The sequence below is a fragment of the Balearica regulorum genome, chromosome 6 (assembly GCF_011004875.1).
Source record: "Balearica regulorum gibbericeps isolate bBalReg1 chromosome 6, bBalReg1.pri, whole genome shotgun sequence".
NCBI lineage: Eukaryota > Metazoa > Chordata > Aves > Gruiformes > Gruidae > Balearica > Balearica regulorum.
In genome coordinates, this window is record NC_046189.1 from 21562433 (window position 1) to 21574704 (window position 12272).

General features: G+C 37.8%; 1 protein-coding gene across 4 annotated transcripts in view; it reads left to right on the top strand.

Annotated features, from left to right (window-relative positions):
- The window catches only part of LRP2 (LDL receptor related protein 2), a 130880-nt gene extending 118843 nt beyond the window's left edge, over nucleotides 1-12037 (top strand). For 2 of the 4 annotated variants that reach the window (XM_075756724.1, XM_075756726.1), the window contains 8 exons: nucleotides 1833-1923; nucleotides 2476-2543; nucleotides 2703-2823; nucleotides 4931-5060; nucleotides 8448-8567; nucleotides 8661-8768; nucleotides 9325-9396; nucleotides 10503-12037. In XM_075756724.1, the coding sequence (XP_075612839.1) occupies nucleotides 1833-1923; nucleotides 2476-2543; nucleotides 2703-2823; nucleotides 4931-5060; nucleotides 8448-8567; nucleotides 8661-8768; nucleotides 9325-9396; nucleotides 10503-10664 (872 nt within the window). In that variant the 3' untranslated portion in view covers nucleotides 10665-12037. The remainder of the gene's footprint in view (nucleotides 1-1832; nucleotides 1924-2475; nucleotides 2544-2702; nucleotides 2824-4930; nucleotides 5061-8447; nucleotides 8568-8660; nucleotides 8769-9324; nucleotides 9397-10502) is intronic. The other 2 variants (XM_075756725.1, XM_075756727.1) reach the window with 1 other exon arrangement.
- Nucleotides 12038-12272: the final 235 nt, after the last annotated feature.

Below are 12272 nucleotides of genomic sequence, written 5' to 3' on the forward strand. Positions count from 1 at the left end.
GAAACAAAGCTTACAGAACTCAGTGTGAACAGTAGAAAGACTTTTAAGCACTAGAATTTAGTGCTTGGTTGTTGCATTGCAGCAGAGTCCCCACAGTGCTTCCAGGAGTACCAATAAAATAGAATTGCTCAGGATTTCTATTTCTCTAGCTGAGGATCTGCATTCTTAGCTTACAGTGATATGGGTGGTAGCCAGATGTCCTTGTAGTACTTGTCCTTGCAACCTATATCTCATAAATTATGCTTTATAACATTATGCCTGGCATCTTTTCTATGGTTAATCTCTGAATTCTCTTCTTTTTGCATTAAAAGAGAAAATACCATAATTTTTTACACTGCCTTACCTCTAAATTAAGTTTTCTTAATAATTGTTAAGGCTTGTTCCTGTTGCCACATGGTATGAGCTGCAGAAAGAGGAGCTAGTAATATGATGTAATAATGAATGGAAGTGTGCAATACATGTTTAAATTAGGGATCAATAACACTGTTGATTGCATTTGCTGTTTATTGCTCTGAGGACAGTGCATTTGCTATTCTTTGCTGAAACTGATTTATGTAAAATGTCCAGGAATTAAGAAAACTGTGCTTGACCTTATTTTGAGGAAAAGGAGACAGGAAATAGGATATACAGTACTGTCTCCATTTTTGAACTTCGTTCTTTACCTTGACTTTAAGCAAATGTTTTAGCCAGTGAATGGTGACTGTCATAACTGGTGTACTGACCAAACATAGCTTTTGTAGATACATTTGATTGATTTGGTCCTTTCCCTGTATTGAAGCTACTGAGAAACAGAGCCTGTAAGACCTCTGCATTTCCCCATTTTGTATCCCATTTACTTGAAGGGTTTTTACCTGTAAGGAACACAGTAGCAGCAGACTTCTTTTACCTCTGGCTGATTAAAATTTTATGACAAAAGTATTATGATCTAACTTATCAGTGTGAGGCAGACTGTCAGAGTCCACCTTAATTTATAGCCTATAATGATGTCTGAGATCCAGAGCTTTTCCTATGTGAACTACACTTTTCTGACAGCATATCCTGAGCTCTTACTGAAGGCTAGTACAACTTCAAGAAATGTCACTTTTTTTTTTTTTTTTGCTTTTACTTTTTTTTTACTTTTTTTTCCCCCACTTGACTCAACATTAGAATAGCATCAGAATCTTTGTAGCTCTGTCTTTGGGCCAGCTCAGGCAGCACTGCCACTTGGGCACCTTAGGGTTCCTGCAGTGCAGCTGAGACACTGGAACAATGAACGGGCTTCTGCGCTATCTGGTGCCATCACCCTGTGCCCTGTACTAACAGAAAACTCTGAGGACTTTGGATTTCTCTCTTGTTCTCACTGTCAGGATGTATGAGAGTTTAGAGGGCCCTCCTGTATGTGCATTTCCATCTACTGCTTTTCTTCATAAGTAAATGCATCACAGTTTGCCCTTCTCTGTGCAACTTTGAGCTGGTTGGATGGAAGAGTCTGGGCAAAGGAGATAAAGTATTGCTGCTTTCTGAATGGACAAATTTGTAGGGTGGTGATGGGCTGTGTTGCCCAGGCAAAAGAAAGTGTTGGGACACACAGCTTTTGAGTTGTCTCTGCCTACTTTTGCTGAATAAGTTGTTATTTTCTGAGAATAGGTTTTACTTCAATTAAAATAAGCTAATTTAGCAGAAGAATAAATACAAGTGCAACAAACGCATGTACTATTAAAAGCAAAGTTTCTGAAAAGTAACCTGTGAGTTTGCATGTGCAAGTTCTTTAGAGATAAATAAAATGCTCTCTGATAATATTTCTTTTGTTGAAGATGTCTTGATAACATATATGTGGCTTTCAAATTTTGCAGCTATTGAATCCCCTCCCACAATGCCACCAGCATGCAGGTGCATGTACGGAGGAACGTGCTATCTAGATGAAAGTGGGCTTCCAAAATGCAAGTAAGTCAGTATGTTGTTAGGGTACACAACAAAACAGAAGTCATGGAAATGTGTTGGAAATGCTTGAGAAGATGTCATACATCTGCAATAGCATGTTTGTAACAATCACAGAAAAACACATATATGCAAAAAAATATCAGCAAATAAGCAACGTAAATGCATCAGTTTGGGGGGAGAAAAGCAACAACCCCCCCCCCCCCCCCAACCCAATAAACAACACAAAACCCAGAAAGGCAAACTACTGAAGATTCTAGTAAAAGGCTATGCCAAAAAATTGTAATGCTCGGTAAATGTATCTTGGAACAGCCAGTAGGTGCCACTGATGCTCTGCTGAAACCAAATCTTTTGACTTCAATGACTAGTTTTCTGACTCTGCACTTTTTTATTTCCACTTTTAATTCTCTTAAGATAGCAGACATCTCTATTATCAGTGAAGTATATAATTACTGAGCATGGAGTAATGGCATGTAGACATTACAGAATATAATAATAAAGCTGATATCCTAGACTTCGTAAAAGCCATTCAGTCACCTGTCCTTCTTACTCTTACAGGTGTTCTTATGGCTACACTGGGAATTATTGTGAAATAGGATTGTCAAAGGGAGTGCCTCCTGGAACAAGTAAGCTTCAAGTATATATTTCACTTGATATTTTGAGCTAAGGAATGTATAATACCTCACTATGATACCTGTTCAGGGTCAAGCTTATAATTCTCTGGGCTCTTTTTTGCACTGAACTATGCTTGCTTGAATGTTTGTTTATTGTTCTGTCTTTGATAGCAGCAGTAGCAGTGTTGCTGACAGTCATACTAATCATAATAATTGGAGTATTAGCGGTTGGAGGCTTTTTTAACTACAGACGAACAGGCTCCCTTTTACCAGCGCTTCCCAAACTACCAAGGTATGTTTTGAAGGCTTTCATAGTGCCTGTGCACTGAAAACGTATGTTTGATCTTAAATATTTTTGAAAAATCCGGTTTGTTTGCCATGTGCCTATTCTGTTGGAATATGGCAAGTGCAGTGTTGCAGCAATTCCAGCAAGTTTTTGATTCCAAGCAATACCATAGCTGATCATTATTTAACAAAGGACTATTGTAAAACTCTTCTACATTCTAAATTAGCTCTAAATAATGAGCGATATAGAAGACTGTTTACCAGATCTGGAACTGGATATTCAGTTCCAAAAGATACAAAAGACCATAGTTACATATGTTTTAATGTTTTATAAAACTTTGTCAGAAGATGATTCTGGCAAAGAAATCTTTTTAACATAGAAATGCTGAGCTTATCTGCCACGCTGTATTTATCTGTTTAAAAATAATATGGGGCCTGTGTAGTGATCTTCTGTCTCTTTGTGGTGCCTGAGAAATCTGGGCTTTTTGTAAGTTCCTGCTCTCCTGACAGTCGTACTGTCCAGTGAAAAACAGCTTTGTGAAATATCATGCAAAAATATGTGATTTTTTAAATCAGATGAAGATGAAGAAAAAATATTTTTAAAAAATATGTCAGAATATGATGCTTCAAAATTCTTTTAGCTTTAAGCAAATTATGTGTTTTTAGAGGCATGAAGCTGCATCTTCGTAGTTTTTGCACCAATTTGTCAGTAGTAGCTCTCAAATCAGTGTAATTAAATAATTGTAATTAGTAATGTCAATGTAGCTATAATTGGTTTCTCTAGGATTACACTGAACTAATTACATTTATTTATGACTTGATGTAGTTAAATTGGGGTAAAATTTTTGTGTGGATCAATCCTGCAGGACAAAGAGTTTGTAAGAGATCTCCAAGCTGCTTAGTGAGATTGCCTGTTTCTTGCTTTCTTGAATGGAAATTTTCTGCATTGTCAGATAGTGAACAAACACAAATTTCAATGCACTGGCTGAAACTTTACTGTTCAACAATACTTCTCATCTAAGTTACAAGGCTGTGTGAAATGGAGATGTCAGGGTTTTTGTCTGTGAGGTTGATTCACAGTTTTCATTTCTGCCATGAATATGCCTTAGTACTGCCATTGCTCAATCCTTTAAACTGTTAACTTGTACCTTTACTGCAGAGTTAACTTAAGCCTATAGCTTAGCTGTTAGCCTTAATGTGGGACTTGTCCATGTACAGGAATCATAGCTAAGATTTATGTTTTTTAAATTGAATCAGCTGATGCCTATGGGGCCAACTGGTAAAGTGTGTGCACAATACACCAGCTGTAGGCAAGAGTTTTAGCACAAGCCAGCTCCAATGAGGACACATGAATGGAAAGATTATTTCAATGCTTCTGTCTTCCTTCAAGTTAGGCAAATTTGACAAAATTAATCGAAAGGTTATCTCTGCAGTGGATTGGGAGTTGGACGCTCAGAGTTCTGTGTGGAAGGTCCTGTATTTGGCTACTCACTACTATCTTTCACTGCTCCTACTATTTTGAGCCTGACTCTGTTCTTTCAGCTCATTTCCAATTATTTCCCATGCAAATCTAATGTGCATTTGTGGTTACTGTAAATCTATATGCAGAGTGAACATTTGCTTATATGAAAACAGTATCTTGTAGGTATCTTGATGATTTGCATGCATGAATGTCTTTAGTATAGGTGTTGTTGGAATTATAGCACCAATTTGTATGCCATTTCAGCTGCATTTTTTAAAAAATCAGTTTTAATGATTTTGAATAACTGAGTGCATTCATGCATTTGTAAATCAACACTGAAGTAAGAGTAGTCAAAATGTAGGTAAATTTGTGGGAATTGTAGTTCTTGAGTTCATTTGCTGTCTACAGGAGCACACATAAGTCAAGATCATTCTGAATCAGCTAACTTAGGTTAAAAAAACCTGTTGAACTAATGCAGAAATACTACTTCTAGTGCCCTCACTAGCTTAATTATAGCCAGCAAATATTCCAAATTATAATTATACTTAGAAGAACAACTAGAAGAATCTGTTTTATAAGCTCTTTCTGTGTAATTTGTTGGGGGTTTTTTTGTTGGTGTTTTTTTGTTTTTTTGTTTGTTTGTTTGTTTTAGTCTAAGCAGTCTTGTAAAATCTACTGAAAATGGCAATGGGGTAACTTTCCGATCTGGAGCAGATGTGAGTATGGACATAGGAGTCTCTGGCTTTGGAGGAGACTCTGCTATAGACAGAGCAATGCAAATGGTAAGGTTTATTCTGAAACAATTTTTTAAAACTGTGTTCTTTTAATGTCACTTTTAGCTGATAGAGGGAAAACTTTTATTTAAAAATATAGTGAGATGATGTGTTCTAGAAAAAGAAGTGAACATTAACTGATAATTTTCTGAAAAATATTTTTGTAAATTGAAGGCAATGACAAATGCAGGCTGTTCTTCAAAATAATGTGACTTTTCTCAATATTTATGTGGTAGAAATTAAGTCAACTACCCCCTTTCCTATTTCAGCATATTCATGGAATATATGGGGAATGAATAGGCAAATAAATAAAAATATTGTAATAAGAAATTTGTTGAGGGCCTTTGTGTTCCATAGAACAGGTTAAAATGTGTGGGTTTCAGATCCAGGCTGTATGTTAGAAACTTCAGAGGTAAAACTCAGGCCTAACCACAGGATACACTACTTTGCACAACAAACGATAAATTGGACAGTTTCTTATTTTAGCAAGTTTAAACAAATCATGTTGAATAGTTTTGGGGACATCATAAAGTGTAAGTCTACTTCATCCATATTTTGTTATGCACATCAGAGAAATAGCACATCCTTGTGTTTCCTGTATTGTATAGTTTTTCCATGGAAAAAAAAATCCCCTGTTTACCACAAGAAGTACAATGTACAAAAGACATTTTACTTACAGGAAACAGATCACAGTTATGTTTGAATAATAAGCACGTCATAGAATCATAGAATGGTTTGGAAGGGACCTTAAAGATCACCTAGTTCCAACCCCCCTGCTACAGGCAGGGATACTGTCCACTAGACCAGGTTGCCCAAAGCCCCATCCAGCCTGGCCCTGACCACTTCCAAGAAGGGGGCAACCACAGCTTCTCTGGGCAACCTGTTCCAGTGCCTCACCACCCTCAGATGGTAAAGAATTTCTTCCTAATATCTAATCCAAATCTACTCTCCTTCAGCTTAAAGTCATTACCCCTTGTCCTATCACTGCATGCCCTTGTAAACAGTCCCTCTCCAGCTTTCTTGTAGGCCTCCTTTTAGGTACTGGAAGGCTGCTCTAAGGTCTCCCTGGAGCCTTCTCTTCTCCAGGCTGAACAACCCCAACTCTCTTCATAGGACAGGTGCTCCAGCCCTTTGATCATCTTTGTGGCCCTCCTCTGGACTTGCTCCAACAGGTCCATGTCTTTCTTGTCCTGGGGACCCCAGAGCTGGACGCAGAACGCCAGGTGGAGTCTCACAAGAGCAGAATAGAGGGGTAGAATCATCTCCCTCAACCTGCTGGTCACGCTGTTTTTGATGCAGCCCAGGACACGGATGGCTTTCTGGGTTGCAAGCATGCATTGCTGGGTCACGTTGAGCTTCTCATCAACCACCACCCCTAAGTCCTTCTCCTCAGGGCTGTTCTCTATTCTCTGCCCAGCCTATAGTTGTGCTTAGAATTGCCCCAACCCATGTGCAGGACCTTTCATTGGCTTGGTTGAACTTCATGAGGTTCACATGGGCCCATCTCTGAAGCCTGCCAAGGTCTCTCTGGATGGCATCCCTTCCCTCCAGCATGTCGACCGCTCCACACAGCTTGGTGTCGTCGGCAAACTTGCTGAGGGTGTACTCAATCCCACTGTCCATGCCGTTGACAAAGATGTTAAAAAGCACCAGTCCCAATACCAACCCCTGAAGAATGCCACTCGTCACGGGTCTCCACTTGGACATTGAGCCATTGACCACAACTCTTTGAGTGCAACCATCCAGCCAATTCGTTATCCACTGAGTGGTCCATCCAATTTAGAGACAAGGATATTGTGCAGGACAGTGTCAAGTGTTTTGCACAAGTCCATGTAGATGATACCAATTGCTCTTCCCTTATCCACCAATGCTGTAACCCTGTTGTAGAAGGCCACCAAATTTGTTAGGCACCATTTGCCCTTAGTGAAGCCATGTTGGCTCTAACCGCTCACCTGCTGCAAAGTCTATGCTGGAAACTTCTGAAACTTTTAAAGTTAAATTACAGACTGAACTGACAGTAAATTAATATGAAATGAAACAGCCAGTTTCAAATAAGCCCGTAATACATGTATATAACATTTTTCTAGATGAAGAAACACACTCTTTGTTAAAACTAGGCAGCTTGTGTATGAAACAACCATATGAACATTTCAGTAAACACTGGGAAAATAGCTTTAGGCTTGAATATTACCTCAAACCTTTTTAATGCATGAAAAACTTTATGATACTTTCCATTTTCTAGCCTAATACTGACATACTGAAGTCCAACTGATGCAGTTTTTACATTGCTAATAACAGGTCTAGCCACAGGCTATTTATACTTAAGTGGTGTTAATTCTCCCTATGTATTCAGAGTCTAAAAAAAATAATTGTATATTTCACTGGGAAAGAATTCCAAGGGTTTGATTTATGGCAACTGTGGGATGTGCCTCTTAAAATTGTAACATCACATATGCTTGGATCCTTATGGGATGAAGCAGTAGTTTGTAGAAATGAAGCAGGTTTAAAGAACTAGCTGATGTACTATCCCCTGTTATTCTTCACTGTTCCTGTGATGGGGCTGTGACAAGGAGCAGAAGTAGTGAGTCTAGGTGGAGTTTTTGTTTTCATTACTCTTCTACCTGTTGATGCTTAGCTGGTTAGCCCCAGGTGGCTAGCCTTCTGCGGCACTGAATATTTTCTTAAGAAGTACTTAACTCAGCACCTTTGCCCACCTGCTGCGAGCACCGTAGCTGTGGCTCAGGGTCTGGCAATATGTGTGAAGTAGCTGCTATCCCCACAGTGGTCTTCGTGCATGGACAAAATATTGATTTATAATAAGAGATATGCTAAAAACTGTGAAACACTTTATTTCTGATATAACTCATATGTTATGAGTGAGGGGATGCATTTACTGCTTTACTCAAAAAATATAGTAATCTCCCTGCTGGGACCGAATGAACGAATCTCATTCTTTTATATTTCAGATAGTGCTTATTAATTTGTATGTAATTTTGAAGTCTCTAAAGTGAAATAGTTATTTTTGAATTATGCTTCCTTTTATATCTCTTCCCGGTTGAATGTGTGATTTGTGAGAGTCATTTTTCCTCATCATAAAACACTTTGAGTCAATTATTGAAATGTAGGGGGTTTTTTGTCCCGCTAGGAAATGGGGTAACATTGGAACAATCAATGGTCAAGGCGGCTAAGCCAGGGAGTAAAATAATGGATGGCAAACATTATGATTTTAACAGAAACTAGATTTTGTCTAAGCCTATGTGAACATAAACATACATTGTTTCCTGAGATGAAAAACTAGACTATAAATTAATTCCTAGGAATATGGATGTGTTTATTGCACTGCAGTTTTGTTTGGGTTTTTTTGTTTGTTTGTTGTGAGGTTTTTTTCCTTCATAGAATGAAAACTTTGCAGTGGAGTCTGGAAAGCAGCCGATAACATTTGAAAATCCAATGTATGCAACCAGAGATGGTGGAGCCAGCACAGTCAGTGCGGTTACAGTCGTTCAGCCAACGCATGTAAAAGAAATTTAGACTTGACTTTCCATCTTTCATTTTCCTCTATGACCTTTTCTTCTTTGAAGTACGTTGATTTTCCTTCTTCTCCTACAGGTAGCAACAGCTGGTAGTGAAGAAAATGAAAACTTTGAAAATCCTGTGTATGCCTCTGTGATATCTGCTAGTCCAAGGGAACCCCCTCAGAGTACAGATGCACCTCAGGTAGGACATAGAAATCCTCTGAAGCTGCCTCATTTGTTTTTAACAAGCAAGATCAAAGTATTACTTCATCTAGATTATTGATACATTTTTATGTCTTAAAATCCATCTGAAGGAGCTGATGGTGGCTTGTTTACAGGACTATTTTCACACATTGTACACTAAAAAGCACCTCTGAGCTTTGAAATGACAGCTCTGCCAACCTGTTGTTGTAGTTTCATATCCCTCAGTTAATTTATCTTGCATTGTTTTCAAGACAGTTTTTTCCTGTTTGACCTATTTGTCTGGGACAACAGGCCTCTGTGAATTAATTTAGTCACTTTTATTGCCTTCTGGCCTAGCCTCGTGAATACTGCTTTAGGTAAAATAACCGTAACTGGTGATCTACCAGAAAAGAAAGTTAGGTCCCATGCTTAGAATTGCAACATGGTAATGTAAGACCATCCAGCTGAAATCACTGAGTTTAGTAGTCAGTGCATGTGAAATCCAACGAAAGTGATGTCAGTTTCCAGAGAAGTTGTGAGAAAAATGTGTAAAGTGAATAATTTTTATGTTTCAGGAATCAAAGTGGAGTTTCTTCAAGAGAAAAATGAAACAAAACACTAATTTTGAAAACCCGATATATGCGGAGGTATTGCTTAATATTGTATAATTCTATTTTTCAGCTAATGTACTGGTGGACTTTGTTCTTGCTTTCATAGGATAAAGATTATGGGTAGATTCTGCTGCTAAGTGAAGCAGCACAGCAATTCCAGCCCAGGTCAAGGTGGGACTGAAGTGGTTTTGAGAAAAGTTACGCAGTCATGTGCAGAATAAGGTGTTCAACAGGCATCCAGCTCAGGCAGCACAGCTGCATTGCCCACATCTCTGCTTTCCCAGCCCAAGCACTGTCGCCGGCTCCTGCTCCAGGATCTCAGGTGCTGGTTTCAGCTTGCTGGTGCATTCTGGTACAGCTCAGGCACCCAGCGCAAGTGGCAGTCTATTGTGCTGCACTGGGAGTGAAGTGTCTATTTCTGCCCTCTCAGTCCTGGCTTCAGCACTGCACAAAAATTCAATAGTTCTGCGTACTGCAGTCTTGTTTCTATACCAACCCTATTTTTTTCATCCATACAGTCGGATGAGACAGTTCTTTTAAGGTGGTGTGCCAGAGGGTGGTATGCGAGCTGGAGGAATTCTCCCCTGGCTTGGATATGAAGGTTTGGAGTTCTACTGACTTGAGACAGCAATTCCAGCCCTTTTCATCTTACAGTTTAAAATTTGCAGATGGCCTAAGTGACTTAAGAACCTCAGTTTCACAGTCATGTGACTAAACCTAGCTGCCTTTTGTGAAGAATTTATGTTTATAATGCTTGAACAATGTGAGAGAGGAAGGTCAGGAAGCCAGGCATTCGTTTCCCTGACACTAATGAATGTAACTATTTACAAACAGCAGTAGTGCCAATGTTATCTGCATTCAGGTACGTGCATATAGACATATCAAGCTACTGCTGACATTAAGTGTTAAAATAGAAGTCCCAGTGTGTGGAGTAAGTTTGTAGTAGTGTATTTACTCAGCTGTACCCTCTGAGGTGAAATTAGCATTTAATTTTGTTACAGGCAGTGACTTGCAGAAATAACTTATACCATGACACTTGACTTTAGCAAAGTACTTGGATATTTATTGTACATTTCTGAAAGTTAAGGCTGCGTGTTTTGTAGATTAGAATGTAAACTCAGTTTTTATGATTATTGTTTCAGATGGAAAAGGAACAGCAACAGGACACAGAAAATGTCCCTACTTCTTCTCCTTCACTGCCTCCCAAGATTACTCTAAGGAGAGACCAAGCATTAGCTTATACAGCAACAGAGGATACATTTAAAGACACCGCCAATCTTGTTAAAGAGGACTCTGTGGTATAACTAGGTAACTGATTTAGGGAAAATTAGACACATCCATTTGCACATATATTTTTTATAAACAGAAGAGTAAGGTTCACATTCAAATGCTTTATAAAAATATATATACATCTCTTAGACAATGGCTAGAGATGTATGTTGAAACTATGCCTTGTTTTTTGACAAACGCCAATTTCTATTTTTATGAACAATTATCATGATGTACTATATGTATATCTTTGCACTGAAGCTGTCTGAAAGTAATGTTATAAATATATTGTACATTTGTAAATTTGTGAAAGATTATCTTGTTCGGTGATGTTGCTAGTAGAAATCTGTATGGAATTGGTCATATCTTTAGGGATAAATTCATTATATAAATGCTTAAACTAAAAAAGAACCAAGCAAGGCAAATGTAGGAACATTACTGATTTACAGGATCGTTAGAGTATATATTTATAACAGCACCTTTTAAAACTTCTACTGGTGCTCTGGGCATCTTTACCACCTATTTTATATACTAGTGTATGTAAAAATGGGTGTGTCTGTTTATCTTGTGTTAAACAAAAGATGGAAGAGTCAATGCAGCATCATTATGCTGAATAATGAACCTGTGCAAAATGTTGTTCTTACAATATTTTAACTGCTGAGATGAAATAATTTCCTCTCAATCCATAAGACACATACTTTTCCTCTAGGTTCAATTAACACTGTTCCATTAATAGTCTTCTTAAAAAGATCTGATATATTTAGATTTTAGTGCCATGAGTACTTAATTTAATGAGATTTTCTCCTGCTCATCAATGGAATAGCTCTGTTCTTGGCTGCAATCTCTGGAAGTAATTTGTACTATTAAATGAAGTAGGTAGATTTCCATAGCAGCTTATTTCCAAACAGCAAAACATGAAAGATATTGGTTCATTTAAGAAATTATTCAGGTTTTTTAATGTGAAAATTTAATTTTATTGACTATTTATTTCCTGAGGTGGACATTAATAGAAAGGGAAACAATTTCTACTAATGCAGTCTTTGTAGTTATCTGGTTATTTCTATAACTTTCCATCATAATATACTGTAAATCTTATTAGATTTTCTGTTAATTAGCTAAGGTAGTTTCCCCAACATGAACCATTTGAGGAAACTCTGAGTACCACTGCAGGAACATGTTATTCAGCATTCCTGGCTAGCTACTCATATAATTGAAAGATTCCTAAAGTTATAATCATTGAGGCCTCTGCTATTTGATTGTTTTATATCTGAGTTCTCAAAATACATACTATTTCTAATTAGAATGCTTATAATTACTTTGTAATGTACTTTGATTAGAAAAGACAACTGGAAAATGATGCTGCTGAATAAATCTAATAAATGTATTTTATCACATCCTTATTCCATAATTTGTGTCAAGGCTCTATGTACTTTTTTCAGTTGTGGAGACTTAGCGCACTCTGAGATGAAAACAACAGTGCTTTAGATAAATAAGAATAGTGCTTACTGCTTCACACAACTGTCTAAAGTTCTTGATATTACATCACTGACATCATATCACTGCAAGTGTGAAAACTGGCCCCTTACACACATTAAATAAACTGGTCCTTGAAACAGGAAACTCTTATAATTGATTGTAAGAGA